Raw genomic sequence first — 20,590 nt, forward strand, 5'->3', positions numbered from 1 at the left:
AAATATAAGTAAATGCAAACATAAATTTCAATAGAAAATTGAAATTATCCACAACATAATCTTAAAAAAAGAAAAAAGAAAAAAAAGAAACACGAATCTGAAAACATTTGAATTTTTAAATTTGTTTTAATTTTTAAAATACCAATCAATTAATTTTAATTGATAATGTGTATAAATATATAAATAATCAAATATTAGAAGCAAGTATAAATGATAATTAGTATCATTATGTATCATAATATTCTAAGATGTATAATATTTGCATATAGTTTAATAGTATATTTTTTGAATGCATATTTAAATCATGTTTATGCAATCATTTTGTTTAAATACAAATTTTAAAATAAAGTTCCTATGCAACATCCAAAGATTTGATTTTGCAGAAAAAACAGGATTTGTTTTCGTAAATAAAATTGATCAATTTATTAAATTTAATTTTATAATATTGAACAATGATCTTGCATTATTTTAGTTGGGTTTCGATTTTAATAAAAAAAATATCTGAAAATTAGTTCTATTGGTGAGTTGTAAGTGTATACATGCCATGTAATTTGAATACAAATGACAATAATTATTTTTATATGCATCAAAAAATTTATTTGTGTTATTTTACCGGCAAATATTATTTATCAATGAGTAATGACTCAACCTAAACACTACGCTAAATTGACTCGCAATAGGACGAGATCTATTGTAACGTGTAAGCTAACCTAAGTCGTCTCTCAAGGAAGATTTAACAGGGCTTCTAATTGTATCACAACGAAAGCAGTAAAGGTTGTCGTTTGAAAACTGTAAAATTAAACTAACACTTGTAATTAAATTGACTTGCAATAGGACGAGATCTATTGTAACGTGTAAGCTAACCCAAGTCGTCTCTCAAGGAAGATTTAACATGGCTTCTAATTGTATCACAACGAAAGCAGTAAAGGTTGTCATTTGAAAACTGTAAAATTAAACTAACACTTGTAATTAAAACTTAACGTGAAATTAAACTCATAATTAACTAGGCGAAACACAAATACTTAAACATAAAAAAATTACTAACCCTAGGCAGAATTAAACGGTAAAGTAAAGGCTACTCGAATTTAAACGCTATTACGCTAAGAATTTAAACAATTGTAATTAAAAGCTTCTAATCTAAACTGACATAAATGAAATTGCATAGTTGAAAGCAAAACATAATTCCAGTAGAAGCAAAGAATTAACATAAATAATAAATACTGAAATCGTCGCGAGAAGCGAATCACTGTCACTTGATTACAACTCGAAACAATAAATTAAACCAAACTAAATTGAACGCTAAAAACGTAGAACAAAAACTCGGAAATCTTAAGAACTATGAAAACGAGAAAACTGTAAAGTGTTTTGATGCCTAAGGTAGAAGATTATCTTGGTCCGAAGGCTGAAGGATAATTCTCATGATGAACATTAAGCCCTTTATATAGACTACCTTTCATCAACCCTAAACTGGGCTTAAAAGATAGAGTCGTGACAGCAAAGGAAACTTCAGGTTGGAAAGAGTGCTCGGCAAGTAACAGCAGCGCTGGCAGCCTTGCGCGTGATTGCCAGCTCTGGAACTCAGCTCTGTCGACTCTGGAATATTCAGAGCTGGAACTCAGCTCTGTAGAATTATAGTCAGTTATGGAGATGTACTCTACTCTGAAGATGTAGTCTGCTCTGGAGCGTTTGGTCAGCTCTAGCATTGTAAATCTACTCTGGCTGAATGGTCAGCTCTGGATACGGTCAGTTCTGGATGCGGTGAGCTCTGGATATGGATTGTCAGATTCTGACGCAGCGTCAAGGACGGAGGAGGCCAGGCGGATCGGAGCGACGGTATAGACTGATCGAGTCGGCGAGATCGGTGGCGCAGATTTTGAAGCAGGCGCCAAAGATGGAGGAGGCCGGGCGAGTCGGAGCGACGAGAAATTTTGGTGATGGTGGACGGCGTGGAGATGGTGCCCTTGTTAGAAACAGTAGCAGGTAACAATAGAAAGTCAAAAATAAAAGATGCTGCTTCTACTTCGATTCTTATTCACAATAACTTTTTTTATTATTATTTCTCTTAGCTTCTTCATCAGCTCAGCCGATTCGTTGTCGTCGCCGTCGAACCGATTAGTCATATCTACCGACCACACTTTCTCTATCTCTTATCTTTCTTTGAAATTGTATCTTCTCTTTCATTTATGCGAATGATACAACTGTTCGAATGATACAACTGTTGACTGCTATTTATACTGATTCATTTCTCGGCCCCAAAGTATTGTGCCAATTGGTATTTGTACTTTTTCATTTCTTGGAGCCAAAGTATTGTGTATTAACCATGTAGATGTGTATATGTAGATGTTACCCAATGAATATAAAGAGACACATTGGTTAAAAGAGTTCATCAATTTCCCGCCAAAATGGCTTAGATTGGCTCAAGTTGAGCTTTTATATAGACTAGTGTTATACCCGTGCTTCGCACGTAAATATATAAAACTTTGCATATATGAATAATTAATACATAAACATATAAATAATATAAAAAGATAAATACAATATATATGTATATATATGTATACATACATAATAAAATAATCTTTTCATTCACAAAAATTACAGTGTAGTTTGAGACATAAGTTTTAATAAATTATTGCGAGATATATATAAAGGAAAAAGAGAGAGAGAGAGAGATCCTCTAAAATTGAATGGAAAAGGAGACAAAACAAAGTTGATGTGTTAAATAGTAGTGTTTTGTTGTGAATATTGATTGTGAATGGAATAAAATATCCATTTTATTGGATATCGACCCCTTTTCCGACCTGTTCTCATGCTGCCTATGTTTGTTGGATATCGACCCATTTTCTTATTCTTGGTGCTCGCCTTTCTGATGAGTTCTCGAGCACCCATGCATTCGTTTGCTGTGTTTCTCCACCTCGAGCCTTCTAAGTTCGTTTGGGTTCACTGGTTTTGCGGGAGACTTGGTGGTCTCGTTCATCCCCATTTGGCGGAACGTGCGTTCTTGATTGTCGACACCTCTCGAGATTTTATTGTACCCGTGCGATGCACAGTCTGTAAATATATAAAATTTTGTACACACAAATAATCAATATATAAATATATGTATATATATATATATAATGATGTAAAAAACATATTATATATATAATAAAATACTCTTTCTATTCATGAAAATTACAGTGCAATTTGAAAGTATGTGTTTTAATAATTAATAATTGAGCGGATAAAGGACCCATCAAAATTGTTGTTTTAAATGGTTGGATTTTTTTTGTAATTTATCTAAAATACTTACATCTAACATTTTGGAAGACTTCCCTATGAAAAACATTCTTAGTATACGTACAATTTTAATCCTCGTCTCTATATATTAGAATTTTCAAACCTCGACAATTAGTAACCCATGATACATATTGACCAAAACTTTTATTAATCATCATTACATAAGACATAACTAATGAAAACTGGATCGGAATTGGAACTTGAATGGTAATATTAGATCTGATGGCGTTAACGATAATTGATGTATTAAAATTCTACACCCAACATTATGTCTGCTCAACAATATTTCATTGAGAACTTGCAGACCAATAATAATCCATTTGATTCCATTACAACGATATAAGTTTTTTAATAACATAACAGGAGTTTCAATTTTGTAAAATAATTGATGATTAGGTGTATCTAAAGACCTAATTTCATTTAAAAACTCAGGCAGATAAATTTCATCCAACAATGTGCTACTTTAATCAAATTTACATGCACTATATGAACTTAAATAATTTTGAATATCATATTAATTTATTGAAATTGATAGAGTATTGATTCATCATATCAACTACATCCAACATAGCAGCAAGTATAGCTTTATCATGTAAGTAAGAACCATCATCAGTATATAGTGGATAAGTGTTTGACACTATTTCAAATAACGAATCTCCAGAACAATTGAGCAAAATCTCTTGGTATTTTAATAACACATCATACAAAGCCAAAATCAAAGCTGACCTAACCTTATAAAATTTATTAAACACCATCAACTTCTAAAAAAATAAAACATGTAATTTTTAACATTTGAAAATTAAATAAACCAATAAACCACCAAAAATACATTTAAAAAATAGTTACACAAACTCTCTTGTTGAACCTCCCTCACCGTGTAGACCAGAGCTCCACTCGTCAATTCGCCGTCGTCCAGCCCCACTATGTTCCATATATAGTGTTATACTATTACGTAAATGATACTTTTACTAACAACAAACGATATTTTTATAAATGACACCAAATTATACTTTATAAAATGTGTCATTTGCTATTATAAAAAGTATAGTTTGTATTTAAGAAAAGTAGTAATTTTTGTCTAAAAGAAAAAAAAGTATCGTTTTGCATTATGCTTTAAATATATGGTGCCATCTTTTAATGATAAAAATATAATTTGTTGTTGATGAAAGCATTATGTTTTGTTAGTTTAAGTGTGATTTATATTATATAAATGAATTGGACAGAGTGGGGCAAGGCAACAGCGGGTCAAATCAAGGTGACGCCCCAAGCCACGGTTCACATGGTAATAGAGGCTTGACAGGAGTTATGCTCTAAGGCTGCATTATCTTTGGTTGTAAATTTATCATGGTAAAATGAGGGATAAACAAAATTTCACCCTTTAAATTCTTCATTTCTTTTTCCTCATCTCTACAAAATAGAATTTGGTCATTACTTATTCCTTCTTTTCACTACAAATGAGGGATAATATTATCCTTCCATTTTTGATATGATAATATTATCCCTCATTTGTAGTGAAAATGAGGAATAAGTAAGAGTCAAATTCTATTTTGTAGGAAATGAGGGAAAAGAAAAGAAGAATTTAAAGGGTAAAATTTTGTTTATCCCTCATTTTATCATGATAAATTTACAATCATAGAGAACGCAGCCTAATAATTATACACAAGAAATACAAAACTCTTTATTTTTAGAAGAAAATCATATTTATAGCAGCGACACCCACCATATTATTTTTTTTGAAAGGACACCCACCACATTATTAAACACCCTAAATTTTCTATACTCATCTCTCATGTTTCTCTAAATATTTGGAACCATGAATTATTTTTTTCATTAAATTATTTAGTTAACTCATGAATTGTTTGTTTATTTCTAAAATTAGAATCCAATCCTTTTTAACTAATAAATAATTAAGTTGTAAAACTATAGAAAAAATTATCATTCATGCACCCTTTTTATTTAATTCAAATTTTATAGTTTGCTTTTTTGTATCAAATCATTTTTTTTTCTATGGTTTATATCTTTGTAATTGTTTATTGAAACAATCCACCCAAATGGCCATAATGAAGAATGAAAATCAAATTTTGTCCACCATTTGAAAAAACACAAATTTTGGCCATTTTTATTGATTTGGACGCTTTTGCCCTTAATGAGGCGGACTGGGTAGGATCAGACACGCGGGTCGCGTGCCGGGTCGGGTTAGGCACTTATGGCACTAATAGTGCCATAAGTGCCATAAGTGCACACTTCCCCCTAGGGTTTAGATATTCCATTTAGGGTTTAGATTATTCATTTGGGGTTTAAATGTTCCATTTAGGGTTTAGATTATCCATTTAGGGTTTAGATGTTCCATTTAGGGTTTAAATGATGTTGTTGTTTCTGTATTTGTGCTGATGACCATTTTACTTAGTTTTATTTTGAATTTCGTTGGCACTTATGGCACTAATAGTGCCATAAGTGCCAAAATGACTATTTTACTTGGTTTTATTTTGGATTTTCGATGGCACTTATGGCACTAATAGTGCCATAAGTGCCTAATCCGACCCGGCACGCGACCCGCGTGTCTGACCTTACCCAGTCCGCCCAATTAAGGGCAAAAGCATCCCAAAGCTATAAAAATGGCCAAAATTTGTGTTTTTTCAATGTGTGGCCATAAATTGTGTTTTATGCTTCATTTTGGCTACTTCAAAATTTTACTCTATTGAAACTATTGTTTATTTTACTAATATTATTATAAGTAAGTGAAGATGAATCATCAGATATCTTGCACAAAAATAATTGATATATTGATTAAGTAAATGAATTTTGATTTACATTACTACTTTCTTAAAACCCTCTAAAAAAATAAAAACAAAACAAAACTACTTTCTCAAAACACATATTATTAATAGGTATATGTACCTTCACTAATAAAGGAATTTGTATATTTTATTTGCAATTATAATCCATCATTTTAAAAAATACTCCCTATATTCCTTATTATACAACTTTCATATTTTTTCAATTATCTTTATATATTTTTTAAATTACATCTTAGCACACAAAAAACCTTTTAATTTAATTTAATGTATGCAATTTATATTATTATTATTATTATTATTATTATTATTATTATTATTATTATTATTATTATTATTATTATTATTATTATTATTATTATTATTATTATTATCATTATTATTATTATTATGAAATAAACCATAGTTATAATAAATAAAATTAACTATAATATAATAAGAAATAAAATTAATAGAAGTATATGATTAATACATATATAATTTTAAGTAACTCGTATTCTTTTTATGTTAATACCTCTAAATAACTATTTTACTTAGGAAAAAGTTAAGTTTAGCCATAAGAATAAAAATATACCAATTATACTTAATTTTATTGAAAAGAGACAATTCATTCTTTTTATGTTAATACCTCTAAATAACCATTTTACTTAGGAAAAAGTTAAGTTTAGCCATAAGAATAAAAATATACCAATTATACTTAATTTTATTGAAAAGAGACAATTCTACCCTTCCAATTAAATTTCCAATTTTTATTGATTTTTGAATTATATATATATAAAATTGCAAAACATAATTAAAATATAAAAATACTATATCCTATTCATATATTTTATTTTTGTTCAATTTTTTTTATTTCTTTTTTGCTTTTGTTCGATTTTTTCCCTTCTTTCTTTCTTCATGTTCAGTTTCTTCTTCTTCTTCTTCTTCTTCTTCCTCCATCTGTTTCTACTAAGTAAAAAGGCTGAAGAAATTCTAAAGTTTTTTCCCCTTTATCCGGAAGAGCTTTGTGTTACATGAAGTTTGACGATTTGATTGCTAAAAAGTTGATTGGATTTTTAAGTTAAATATGTTTATTTGTAATCCAATATAATTATCGAATTATTGGATATGTGAATCTAGGAGAATCACATAAATCTAAAAGTTCAGTGAAAATATTCCATCCGTTTCTTCTTCTTCTACTATCAGTTTCTTCTTGTTTGTTTAATTTTTCGTGCTCCTTTTTATTTTTATTCTTCCCCAAAACTAAAAAAGAAAATGAACACCGGTAACCCCCAAAATAATCATATTGAAAAAAACAAATCTAGGGTGATTATGGCATAAGTGAGGAGCTATGCAGCGGCGAATCGCGATCGGGTGTGATAGCCCAAGACGGTGACTCAACTTGAAGAAGCTGCGGTGATGAGAGCAAGAAGCACTACAATAACAATGATGAAAGTTTAAGGTCGGGGAGGTTTTTTAGGGTTTTCATTGGTTTAACAAATTTTAAACTTTTGTTAAAGATTAATTTTAGATTTTTAAAATCTTTCAAACTTTTAGATTTTTTTGTTAATGTTAAATATATATACATATATAGATATATTTATGAAAGGGAATTTTATATAATAATAATGGCTAAAATTATTATATTTTTATTTTTGTGTTCATAATCAATAAGCAAAATGGTTAATTTAATATTTATCTGTTTTCTTTTTAGGAATCAACAATCAATATTTGACATGATAATTTTTAATCTTTAACTGGATTAAATGAATTGTAAGCATACATAATTATTTTTTAATCTTTAATTGGATTAAATGAGTCGAAAGAGTAAATTATTGTTGATAATAAAAAAAAAATTAAGTCCAAACTATTTATTAAAAAAAAAAAGAAGAAGCCCAAACTTACACAAACCAATATCCAATATTTTATAAAATTAATTACATTTAACAAACAACTCTTTTAGATTACAAACAAAAATAAATAAACAATAAGTCACCGTCGCTTCTTCCTCTTTTCTTATTTCTTCAACTGCATTGTTTTTTTTTCTTCATCAACAATTCAACATTGTTCTTTTCTTTTAAAGACATGTCTCAAATTAAAAAAAATGGCCCAACTTTGATAAGTAAAATGAAGCCCAAACTAAAAACTCTCTCTTCTCTCTCTCTCATATGCAATCGGTCTCCTCTCTCTCCTCGTATCTCTCCCTCTCTCAATCTCACAGATACGCACACACATCCCCCACCGGTTCCTCCTCCGGCGAAGGCGCCGTCTTCGACCACCTACGCCACAAGCATCTCCTCCGTCTCACCTCTCGCTCCCTGTCTACCCCCTTCTATCACTCAGCGCGCACGGCGAGGCTGCATATGCAGCGCCGCCTCCGTCGCTACGCCGCCGCCGCAGTCACCATCTCCACGCCTTCCATCAGTAATTTTCGGCCTTGCTACCTCTCGTTTTGCTACCCGAGGTTTGCTATCTCAATTTTATTCAATTACAATGCTAATTTAAAAAACCTAAAACTTGAAATCCTTAACACCCAAACTCCCTTCACTCCCTAATTGATTGTCGCTGCTGTGACCACCATCTCTCCGCCCCTCGCACCTTCAAAATCACAGGTCGTTGTAGTTGCTGCTCTCGTCGCAGTTGCGCTCCTACTGGCGGTGCTACAGGTGCCGCTGCAACTGCCCCTGCTGTCGAAGAAAAGAAGGTGCGCCCCTGTTGTCGAAGAAAAGAAGAAAAAAAGGTGTGTGGAGGAGTTCTCTTTTCGAAATTCTCGTACTAATTGCATATTTTGTTTCTATTTTCTGCATTTTTTTTGTTGCTTTTATTTCAAGAAATTTTAGGTTTCTAAGTTATGTTCTTTCCCATTTGCACTATTTTGTTGTGCAAATGATTTACAGAATCAGTAAAATACAAAAACAACAAAAATACATAATCAGTTGATAAATACTGCAAAAATACAAAAATATAAAATCTTTGATGCCAACTTATTACAAAAATACATCTACAATCTATGTTTCCTATAAATCATGAATATACATTTGAGAGATTCATTCATGCTCTTTTTTGTTGCTGTTGCAGATCTGAGATTCGCCCTCCATTGACAGATTCAAATCTCATCTGTAGAGAAAGTTTAGACTTCAACAACAATCTAAAAATAGACTTTTGAAATAATATTTTTTTAAAAGAACAAAGCTTTCTTCAACAAAAATAACAGAAGATTTTTCGAAAAAATTTGATAGAATAATAATACAAATCTGAAAGAAGAGGAAATGAAAATTTAGCAGCTAAATATCTACTATTTATAGATGGTAAAAATTGAGTTAACAGATGCAAAATTCAAACTGCACCGCAACCTATTATCTAGCAGATAAAATTCTTCATGTTATTCAGTGGATAAAAGAAAGTGTGCATTGGCGGGAAACACATTCCCCTAGAAATCTTTGCTTTAATATTAGTATAGATATATAGATAGATAGATTGTGGAAATTTAGGATCGGGTAACAAGTAAAATCGGGTAGGGTACCCAACCCAGATTGATTTTACACCCGGGGAAAAGAGAGAGCAGGGTTTAACAAGTATTGACAGCTATTGCTTCTTCACAGGTTTAAGGTTTAGAAAAGCCAAGAGTTGGAGGAGAGAGAAGTGGGGATGGCGAGAAACATAGTGAAGAAAGCATCGTTAATCGGTGAAATGGGCTTCATCAAAGGCGGCGGCATGATCAACTGGTTCCCCGGCCACATGGCTAGTGCCACTCGGGCCATCCGCGACCGCCTCAAACTCTCCGATTTCGTCATCGAAGTTCGGGACGCCCGTGTAAGAAGTCTGACCATCTTAATTCCTTGTTGAAGCTTAATCGACCTTTAGTAGTTTGATTTTCGTAAATTAATTACTTTTTAGTATCAAGTTCATGAAGAAGCTGCACACATTGATGATGAAGAATTTGAGGGCATGTATAAAGCTGTGTTTCTAATTTTAAGAATTTTGTTAATCTAAATTGATTGTTGAAGCCATTGAAGCTTAATCAACCTTGATTAGTTTGATTCTCCCATGCGTAAATTAATAAATTTTTAGTTTATCAAGTTTTGTGGAACTGAGGACGTTAGTATGTGTAATGTTAGTGAAGTTAGCTCACTCTATCAATTATATTTGGGATGAGTGAATAATGAGTTTTTTTTTTTTCCTTTTCTCCTTAGAATGAGACTATAGCAATTACTATGAAGATGATTCAGATGAATGAATTATGAATTATTTTGTTTGTTTTCTAGATCTGTGCTCCAAAAGAGGTTTTTTCATAAAAAAACATATTTCTGTGAGATTTAAGTAATGTAGATGAAGTCTTACAAGTAGCCAATTTCTTACACAATTCTTGTTGAATTTGTGTAGATACCATTGTCATCTAAGAATGATGAACTGCAGCCTTTGCTGGCGGGTAAAAAGCGCGTCATTGTTCTCAATAAGAAAGATTTGGCCAACCCCAACATCATGCATGTAATGTGTCGGGTTTTAAGTGTTATATTTGTTGTATGTGTTTGTTTGTGCTTCTGTGCATATTAGATACAGTTATATGTATATATATATATATATATATATATATATATATATATATATTTATAAATGACTATTTTCGTGAGAAATGAGAATAACAAATAAGCTAATATAAATCTATGAATAAGCTGCATGTAATGCACGAATAGTTGTAATTCAGTTAATGTGGTGAAATTTTCGGCTGGATCCTCTTTCTATGGAATCTATGGCGGATGCATCATCTTGCTGGAAAAATGCATTGATGGGGTTCGAATTTCATGAGGGCGGAAATTTCATTTTTCAAAACATTAAATTTAACAGTGAATGTTTTAACTATATATAAAAGTGCATTCTTCTCACGTTTTCACAAAAAATATAGTTCTCGCAATAAACAACCTATATATATATATATCGTGTTGTTATTAGAGTGGTAGTTAAGCGTCTTCTCTTTTAATTTCGTGCAGAAATGGATTGAGTACTTTGATTCAGTCAAACAAGATTGTTTAATGATAAATGCTCACTGCAGAAGTTCTGTTCAAAAGGTTGGTTTAGTTTTCTGTTTGTGTATATAAGGATTTTTCCCCAAATTATGAATATTCTGAATCTTCCTCCGTATGAAGGGGACCATGTTATTGTCTTGCAATCAATCAGTTAATTTGGTGTTAATATTTCAAGAATCTCCAGAGCTGTTTGTTAATGTACCTTTCAAGCTTGTTGTTGTAAGTTTCCTCCTAGCGTTTCTGACTTATGATTGACGTGCAAAAGCTTCTAGACCTTGTCGAGTACAAAATGAAGGAGGCTATCCGTAAGGAGCCAACCCTCCTTGTCCTGGTGGTTGGTGTTCCCAATGTTGGAAAGTCTGTGCTAATCAATTCCATCCATCAAATAGCATCATCTCGGTTTCCTGGTGAGGTTTCGTTTTCACAACCATTTCTAGCCATCCCTTACTCTGAAGCTGTAGGGTATTTGATCTCTAAGCAAGCAATGATGGTCGAAGTTCCATCTTAGTGCAGGGGAAAAGAAAGCGAGCTACTGTGGGACCCTTGCCCGGAGTCACTCAAGATATTGCTGGATTCAAGGTAGATATATTCACCCAAAAATAAAACTGGAGAAATGCCTCAGTGTTGACGAATATGAGTTTCTTTGCTATTCATGATTTATGTCCACGTGGTTTGCTAAGAAACTTTGAATATGTACATCGTATCATTTGCACGGCCATTTGTGTTATATCTTTGTCTTAACACACTCATTGAGATATATATTCGAGCATTATTTTCCGAATCAAAATTTTCAAATGTTTACTACTCTTCTCGATGAGCTAACTTTTATGCCGAATCTTCTTCTAGATTGCGCATCAGCCTAGCATATATGTTCTTGATACGCCTGGAGTGTTGGTTCCAAGTATCCCAGATATAGAAACGGGGCTAAAGCTAGCTGCAGCAGGTTCTGTTTTTTTTCAAGTCTCTGTTTTCTTGTCGGGGATTTGGTTTTTGAAGATTTGACGTATATGTACATAAACATGCCAGTACATTTTTGTACACCCTTCATGATCTTATCTAAAAAACTTCATTAACTATAAGGAATTCAATTCAAAATTGGACCAAAATGTTCAACTTCGTCTAAAATTGTTCGGGAATAAATTGAATTGTAATGCTCCGTATAATAGCTATCAACTCATCAAGTTTAGTGATATGTTTTGCAGGTTCTGTGAAGGACTCTGTAGTTGGTGAGGAGCGGATAGCTCAATACTTGCTAGCAGTCTTGAACAGCCGAGGCACTCCTCTTCATTGGAGGCGATTTATGGATGTAGAAACTGACAGGCATCTCGACAGTGAGGATAAACCCGACTACCCGCCTTCAAAATCTCTTGCCAAAGAGGAAGACACCTCCTAGTATTAAATCTGATGTTGTCTACATTGAGGTAAAGCAGAGTGTTGAATATGAAACTATTATTATTAAAATAAACATAGTTTGTGTCCCCATCTTTCAGCATTTTCCAAAAATATCCTCAAACTTGCGTTCACTTCAAAACCCGTCAACTTTGAAAAAAGTTTGATTTGTGTCCGCTTTCAAGAATCCGGTGATGGAATGATAGGCCACATATCTGGATTCAGAGGTGGATTTTTGGGCATCGGGCTTTTGTGCAATTTTATATTGAATATTGCAGATTCTGGCAAGACGAATCATATTATTCCGTCACTGGAACTTAAATCAAACTTTTTGTAAAGTTGATAATGTAAGTTGGGGACATTCTTTGGAAAACATTGAAAATTAGGGATACAAGCTATGAGTATTATTCAGTATGTAAGTTATTTGGATTAATCTGCAGGATATTGTTACTCGTGTTCAAGGGGCGCTGTGCAGGACGCTGATGGAGTTCAAGGGAAGCTTGGAAGACGAGGGCGAGTTTGGAGATCTTATAGACTTGCAGTTTGAAGCATTGCAGAAAGCTCTAAAGATACCCCATAAAACCTCAGAGGGTCGAACTATGGCGTCCAAGAAATTCCTCACACTCTTTAGAATGGGCAAGCTTGGCCCCTTCATCCTTGATGATGTCCCTCATCCGGCTGCGTTTGATTGTTCGTAGATAGAATCTTGGAAACGCGAGTGAGGTCAGGTTTTCACCTCCAAGTTTTGCTTGCTTTGACGATTTACCATTTTAGCTAGAAATCACGTGTATAAGATGATAACATCACTCTGTGTTTATCACTGTAAGGGCCTGATTAGATAAGGCCAATATAGGTAATACATCCGGGCTATTCTAGTTGTTTGGTAGCCATGATACGCATTAATGAAAGCCCAAGGTATGGGTTGGGCCCACGTCTAAAACATTGTTCCTCTTCTCATCTGTAAATAAATCACGTCTACCTCCTTCGATTGCATTCGCAGTTTTGAACAGTAAACTTGATACTCCATCAAGCTGCGTCTGTGTAGTGTGTGTGAAAGGAATCGGTCAAACACAGGTATTTCTGATTTTGTGCATGCAAGGAATTTACAAACTGATTTTCTCTAGTGTGTGCTGATTTTGAGAAGAGAATGATTTTCTCCTAATTGTGTGTAGTCTGTGTGTGTGTGTGTGTGTGAAGCTAGAAATAAGCGTAGAAAAAAAGAAATGAGCTCAATTGCTCAACTAATTTTGGTATGATATTTTGGTAAATTTGTTGTTTAATTTTGATTTTAAATTTGTGTCTTCTATGCTATTTATATTTTCGTTCGGTTTGAATAGGACTAAATTAGATTAATTTTATCATATCTTGTTTGGTTGGGTGGATACGACCCGTGATTCAATCTTGGGACAGTGTCACATATGATTAGTTTTGGTGTATGAGTCTTGGCTTACCTCTTATGACAAAATTACTCTTGGACCAATTCAATTTTAAGTAATATCGGACTAATTTAATCTCGGCAACCGAATGCTTATATATCTCTTATCAAACACATAAATACGATAACAATCTCGGTCTATCAAACACATAAATATCTTATAGTTTATGTATCTTGACTTATCTTTGGCCTATGAGCGTTCGGTTGCTGAGATTAAATTAGCCCGATAGTACCTAAGATTGAGTTGGCCCAAGATTAATTTTGTCATAGGGGATAAGCCAAGACTCATACACCAAGACTAATCCTATGTGACACTCTCCCAAGATTGAATCACGGGTTGTATCCACCCAACCGAACAATATATCAATTAATCTAATTTAGTCCTATCTAATTCTTCAAACCGAACGATTGTGTACAAATATTTCTGATGGTCGGTAGCCTTCCAATTTTGAATTAATATTATCGAGAACAAAACAAGCGAAATTAAAGAAGAAATATTTAATCCGTTTTCCTAACAAATCATTCACCAATAGAAAAAAAAGGGTTTATTTAAGTATTCGCCTAAAATTTTATAAGTATTTGGTTAGATTATGTGATTTTTGCAATCATTTGCCAAATTGCTAATTTTCCGTTATTTTTTTTAATCATTTAGTCATGAACGAATTTTTCGCAACTTTAGCCATTTTGCTAATTATTAGGTTAGATTATGTGATTTTGTTAAGTCTCAACTCTCAATAACACATGAATCATATTTAATCTTTCTCTCTTTATAACAATTTACTTATTTTGATTGGATTTCGCATCGACCCATATATATATAGACTATAATATATTAAAAAGACAATATTCAAATTAAAATTGAGTTTTGTAGTTTTGTGATTATAATAAAATTGAAGGTTTAATTGTAAATAATACTCTCTCCGTCCCAATAATCATGTCCCATTTCTTTTGGGCACGGAGACTAAGGAGTGTTGAATTAGTGTTGTAAAGTGTAAGGCCCCACATGTTTAAGAAAAAGTAAATATGACCTAATTATTCTTTTGTTTGAGTCATTTAAAATGTTGGCTAACATATTTAAATTGAATTAAATTTTAATTCAGTTTTTTATTTAATTCATTGTTTTATTTTTTATTCAATTTTTAAAGGCAATTCAATATGAACAAAAAAAAAGGCGGCAGATTGTACACAAAATTGGAGCCAAACCTGAAACTTTCATTTACTTTACCAAAATTCAACAACTTTGAAAATTTCCCACCAAAATACATTTGCAAACTCTATAAAATCTGCCTAACACTCCATTCAATCACTGCACGCCCAACATCACTGAAAAGAGGCAGCATACAAATTGCCCAAAAAACACTAGGAAAAAAAGGAAAAATGCGGCGCAAAGATCTAACAACGGGAGAGAGAAACTCCATAGTGCAGATTCTGCTTGAAGACAGCCATGGTGGGAAGCCAAAAAGGGGCAGAATGCAGGTTGTCGCCGTCAAGTTTGCCGTTTGCCGTCGAACGGTGACTCGGTTATGGACTGCTGCAAAAAACCAACAAGCACAAGGTCAGCATATTCATAGTAGCAGAGGCAAAATCAACAAACCAAGGCACAAGAGAGTTGAAATAGATCTTCAATTAATTTCAACATTGGAGCTAAGCAAGAGATCAACCATTCGAAGGCTAGCAAGTGGAATAAGTTGCAGCAAGAGCACAGTTGGGCGATGGATAAGCAAGGGTTTGATCAGGGCTCATACTAGTGCGATAAAGCCCGACTTAACAGCCCCTAATAAGTTGCTACGTCTAAGGTTTTCACTTGAAGCAATCGAATATGATAGAATACTCAAGGTGCTTCAATTCAAGAGTATGCATAACACGATGCATATTGAAGAGAAATGGTTTTATATAACCAAGTCAAATCACAGGTTCTATTTGACACCCGGAGAGGCTGAACCACATAGGACTTGCAAAAGCAAGAAGTTCATAACCAAAGTCATGTTCATGTGCGTTGTGTGCAGGCCGTTGATAGCCGAGGATGGGACTATACTCTTTGATGGGAAAATAGGTATTTTCCCTTTCACAGAATATATACCAGCCAAGAGGAATAGCAAAAACAGGGAGGCAGGTACACTTGAGCAAAAGCCCATTCAATAAATCACGAAGGAAGTAATTAAGGACTGCATTATTAACAAGGTAGTGCACACACATGAAATGTGTCATAAATGTAACTCTAGTATGATATGCATTCAAATAACTTGTGCTTTAGATAGGTTTTCAATTAGTTAGTGTTGAACTGCTTTCCTCACTGTACTATGGCAGATCATTCCTGCCATTAAGGCCAAGTGGCCACAATTTGCAAGTAGAGTGATTTTTATTCAACAAGATAACGCGAAGCCTCACATTAAAGATAGTGATCCGGATTTTAGACAGGCTGCCAGCTCAGATGGCTTTGACATCAAGATTGTTCATCAACCACCCAATTCACCGGATACCAACATCAATGATCTTGGTTGGTTTAGGGCTATTCAAAGCCTACAAACTGAATCAGTTTGTACCAACGTAGATACATTAGTGGAGGCTATGAAGAGGTCATTTGATGAACTATCTCCAACAACACTGAACAAGGTTTTTTTAAGTCTATAAGGTTGTTTGACAGAAATTCTGAAGGTAAAAGGCCACAACAGCTATAAAATACCCCATATGGGCAAAGGATCACTTATTAGGCAAGGAGAATTACCAATCAACTTACAAGTTCCCCATGATCTAGTTAATGAAGCTATTAACTATCTCATGGAGAATGGAATTGTAAGTGGCATGGATCATCTAAGGAATGCACTTGGAATAAGTTCAATTTCCTTAGATGAAGTTGAATACCAAATGGGACATTTGGGTATTCAAGTTCCATGAAAATGGAGTCTATCTTTTGAAATGTAAGTTTTTGAAGGCTGCCACTTTTTGTATAGAACAGGGCAGTTAATGATGGAATGCAAGTTTTTTGTAGATATCCACATAATGATGTAATGGATGCTATCTAAATGAAATGCAAGTTTTTGTTTTAACCTTAGACTTAGTCAACATATGGGCACACACCAACAAGTTGCAAAACATTTGGGCACATACCACACTACTACAGAATAGCTAATAGACATTTTGCATTGCCTATTATCTATTAGAGAAAATGTCTGTTGTTGTAAGTGGTAGTATCGTTGGTGCTTGAAAAAAGGTGCTCAAAGACCACAGACATTGCTTGTTGTCATAGATATTTATGATAACAGACGTTAGGTGTGGTCTTTGAGAACATAGGGTCCGTTGTTGTATCATTAATATTACTATGGTTTTCGAGTAGTGTCGTAGGTGCCGATTTCTATGGTATTTTTTGTTTATCACACTAGCTTTTGTCTGTTGTCGTAGTAGAAAAATACCCATTTTATTTCTTATATACCACCTTAGTTTTTGAACAGTGTCGTAGGTCCCAAAAAAACCATGCTTTTTTATAATGTTAAAATCGATTAAATCATATATTTATAAGCATTTTTTTCCTGGAAATTCAATATTATTTAAAAGCATAAGAAAAACATTTTCATTTATAATATAATTATTATAAAATTTCAATATTCATTACAATAAAGATTTGACCAAATCAATTCTACTATATTCCATTACAAAATAATACTAGTAACGGGATCTATTAAAATATAAATTTATAAAATTATTTAATATGATATTTTTTGTTTTATGAATTTCTTTTTACTAAAATAGAGAATTTAATAAAATTATTTTTAAGTAAAAGGCTGTAATATTTATTTGAAATTGATCTAATTTAATAGTTTTTATGAAATTTATATGTAAACATAGTTTCAACCCACAAGATATTAAAAGAGAAATTGTAACAATTATTTGAAACGTACCTAAATTAGATGCCTGTAGCTGGAACCAATAACTGAAAAAAAATAAGAAAAATAAATAAATTAAATAAAATCATTAATGACTTAAACTATCAAAGTTTGAATAAATTATTAAATTTGACATGTAGGGTTGTCCATGACTAAAAACAGATTTCGATAGATATAATCCTACATTTGAAAGAGATTGTCCCTGATTTTTATTTATTTTCATAGCAAAACAAACACTCACAGAGAATTGTCTTCTCTAAAATCGAATTGAAAATTTAGTGAAATCTGATGGACTCATAATCATTCCAACTATAGGAAACTATTTGCCTGCATTTTTTCCTGAAATGAATTTGTCTTCAATTACGCGTTTCCCAAGTTTAGTTACTATTAGCCTAGTGTCATTGCAAAGCTCATTAGATGGATCAATATTTCTAAAAAGCATGATTATGCACCCCTCTTAATTTTATGACTCGACAATCGTGAACACTTGATCGTCTTTAGATATTCATCCGAGAATACCTGTTCATCGAGGTCCACTTGTCCATCTTCTTTGCGAATATTGTTTGAACTTAGGCAAACCCTTTCTTTGATAGACATTAAAGACATGACATCATCATTTATCGTATCAACCATCTCATTGGTGCGGGCCAAGATAGCTCTATTCTTAAACATTTATAGGTCAAATGCATGATATGTGTTTTCCACTATAGCTGCAATATGATTTGTTGCATCACGTATAAGAATGTCTTCTGATAATGTCACAACAGATTCTCCATCACCAAGACTTTGACCGGCAGTACAGTCACCTATTTTAAGTATCCATTCCGCAAATTCTTTGAGTTCTTCTATATTCGAACCAGAATCATTTGCCTATTTCTTATGAGAAAATTGTTATATGTAATATGTATATTTGAAATCAAAATGTACTTTTATCAAATGTGTACTCATTCATTTTCTGTACAGAGGAAGACAATTAATCAAAACTTAAATAGCAAAATAACGAATTTTAGCTAATGAGAAAAATATATTAGACCAACCATTCTGACCATATAAATACATACATACATACATAAAGACAATTAGTAATTTTTATATTTTAATACTTTTTCCTATTTTCTAAAATGGAGGATGAACTCAAAACAAAATAAACTTGCATTTTTTTAATTTTCAAAATTAATAGCTATAAAAAATTACACTTTGTGGCAATCTAATGGTATACCAAATCTAGAGCGTGTAGTACTGCCCCTAGACAACATTATTGATGCTATACCACAAGAAGCTACCTGGAGTTCTACCCTTCCTACGTATGATCGAGTATAAGGTGTTTCAAATATATATCTTTCCTATACCACCATATCCATTTAGAAAGAAAAATCCTCTCTACACCACTATCAACCACGACCATTATTTTTTCATAAATCATTCTTTGCTTATCTGTCAAAGAGGGATATAGACATATAGTTTAACGTTGTATTTTTTCATTTCTTCCATATTGTAAAACATCTCTTCTAATATCAGTAGATTCTCTTAATCAGATATGACAGTTTCGTTTGATAACGACATGCTAGGAAAATTGGTTAAACTGGTGAAATTAGAAGCAACTTCTCAATTTCAACCAATGCTAAGTTTTTTATTTGATCATCTGTGAACTACAAATCTGTTAAAGAAAAAGTCATTAGAACAATGTAATATCCAAATCAAAACTATAAACTATAAATCGTAGACATATTCATAAATTATTTTTATTAAAAATTAATTAAAATTTTGAAAAAAAAAAGAATGAATGATTATTGAAAAAAAAAATTAAACTTGGGATATGTAAGTGAAACTCAGATGTAATGATGCCCTAGACAACAATAATGATGCTATAATGATGGTATAGGTAAATTGCACACATAAGCATTTACCATTTAAGTTAGTAAATTTTAAGTTCTAAATGCTTATGTGTCTTGCATCCGGCACCTAGGTGCAAGATGCAATTTACCTGATGGTATACTGCCCTAGACAACAATAATGATGTTATATCCATATAGAAAGAAAAATCCTCCCTACACCACTATCAACCAAGGCCATTATTTTTTTCATAAATCATTATTTGCTCATCTGTCAAAGAGGGATATAAACATATAGTTTAATGTTCTCTTTTTTCATTTCTTCCATGTTTTTTCATATATCATTCTTTGCTCATCTGTCAAAGAGGGATATAGACATATAGTTTAACATTGCCTTTTTTTTAATTTCTTCCATGTTGTAAGACATCTCTTCTACATATTAATGTAAAATTCGTTGGAGCATTTGGAATAAGTTGATGTATATATTCTGCATATTAATGTAAAATTCGTTGGAGCATTATATTGTTATTAATTGTACAACTTGAAACTCAAAAAATGCATATTAATGTTATATTCGTTGGAGTAACTTACATATATTATATAAGTGATACTATTGATTGATTTGATAGATTTATATATTATTGATTTTTATAAATTTTTTAATAGATGGTGGAGATTGATTAGAGATATTGAAAAATATAAGAATGAATGAGAATTGAGAAAAATTGAAATAGAGTGATTATATGGCGCTACGTAGGATAGAGTTTATTTTGCTTTTATATATATATATATATATATATATATATATATATATATAAGCTAAATTCTAACAAAAACTATAAATAAAATGAGTAAACATGATTTGCGGATCCACTACCAAATAAATTGAATCTTAGCATTTAAATGAATTAACACTTGTTGCTCCTTCGTTCCTTCAAAATGTGATGCATTAACCAATACGTCCAATATTGTCTTC

General features: G+C 32.3%; 2 protein-coding genes across 2 annotated transcripts; both read left to right on the top strand.

The window, feature by feature from the left end:
• The first annotated feature begins 8,163 nt into the window (after positions 1-8,163).
• Positions 8,164-13,459, top strand: LOC131012415 (short integuments 2, mitochondrial-like). The gene is given in 11 exon segments (XM_057940366.1): positions 8,164-8,517; positions 8,666-8,793; positions 9,656-9,866; positions 10,437-10,541; positions 11,042-11,119; positions 11,343-11,484; positions 11,586-11,656; positions 11,924-12,020; positions 12,280-12,428; positions 12,430-12,498; positions 12,907-13,459. Coding segments are annotated over 9 exon segments (1,134 nt in total). The 5' UTR covers positions 8,164-8,517; positions 8,666-8,793; positions 9,656-9,701; the 3' UTR covers positions 13,165-13,459.
• Positions 13,460-15,278: 1,819 nt separating this feature from the next.
• Positions 15,279-16,796, top strand: LOC131008437 (uncharacterized). Its single transcript, XM_057935318.1, has 4 exons — positions 15,279-15,814; positions 15,908-16,010; positions 16,209-16,514; positions 16,557-16,796. Exons 1-4 carry the CDS (start codon positions 15,279-15,281, stop codon positions 16,794-16,796), a joined length of 1,185 nt encoding a protein of 394 aa, XP_057791301.1.
• Positions 16,797-20,590: the final 3,794 nt, after the last annotated feature.

This window comes from Salvia miltiorrhiza, chromosome 2 (genome assembly GCF_028751815.1).
Source record: "Salvia miltiorrhiza cultivar Shanhuang (shh) chromosome 2, IMPLAD_Smil_shh, whole genome shotgun sequence".
Lineage (NCBI taxonomy): Eukaryota > Viridiplantae > Streptophyta > Magnoliopsida > Lamiales > Lamiaceae > Salvia > Salvia miltiorrhiza.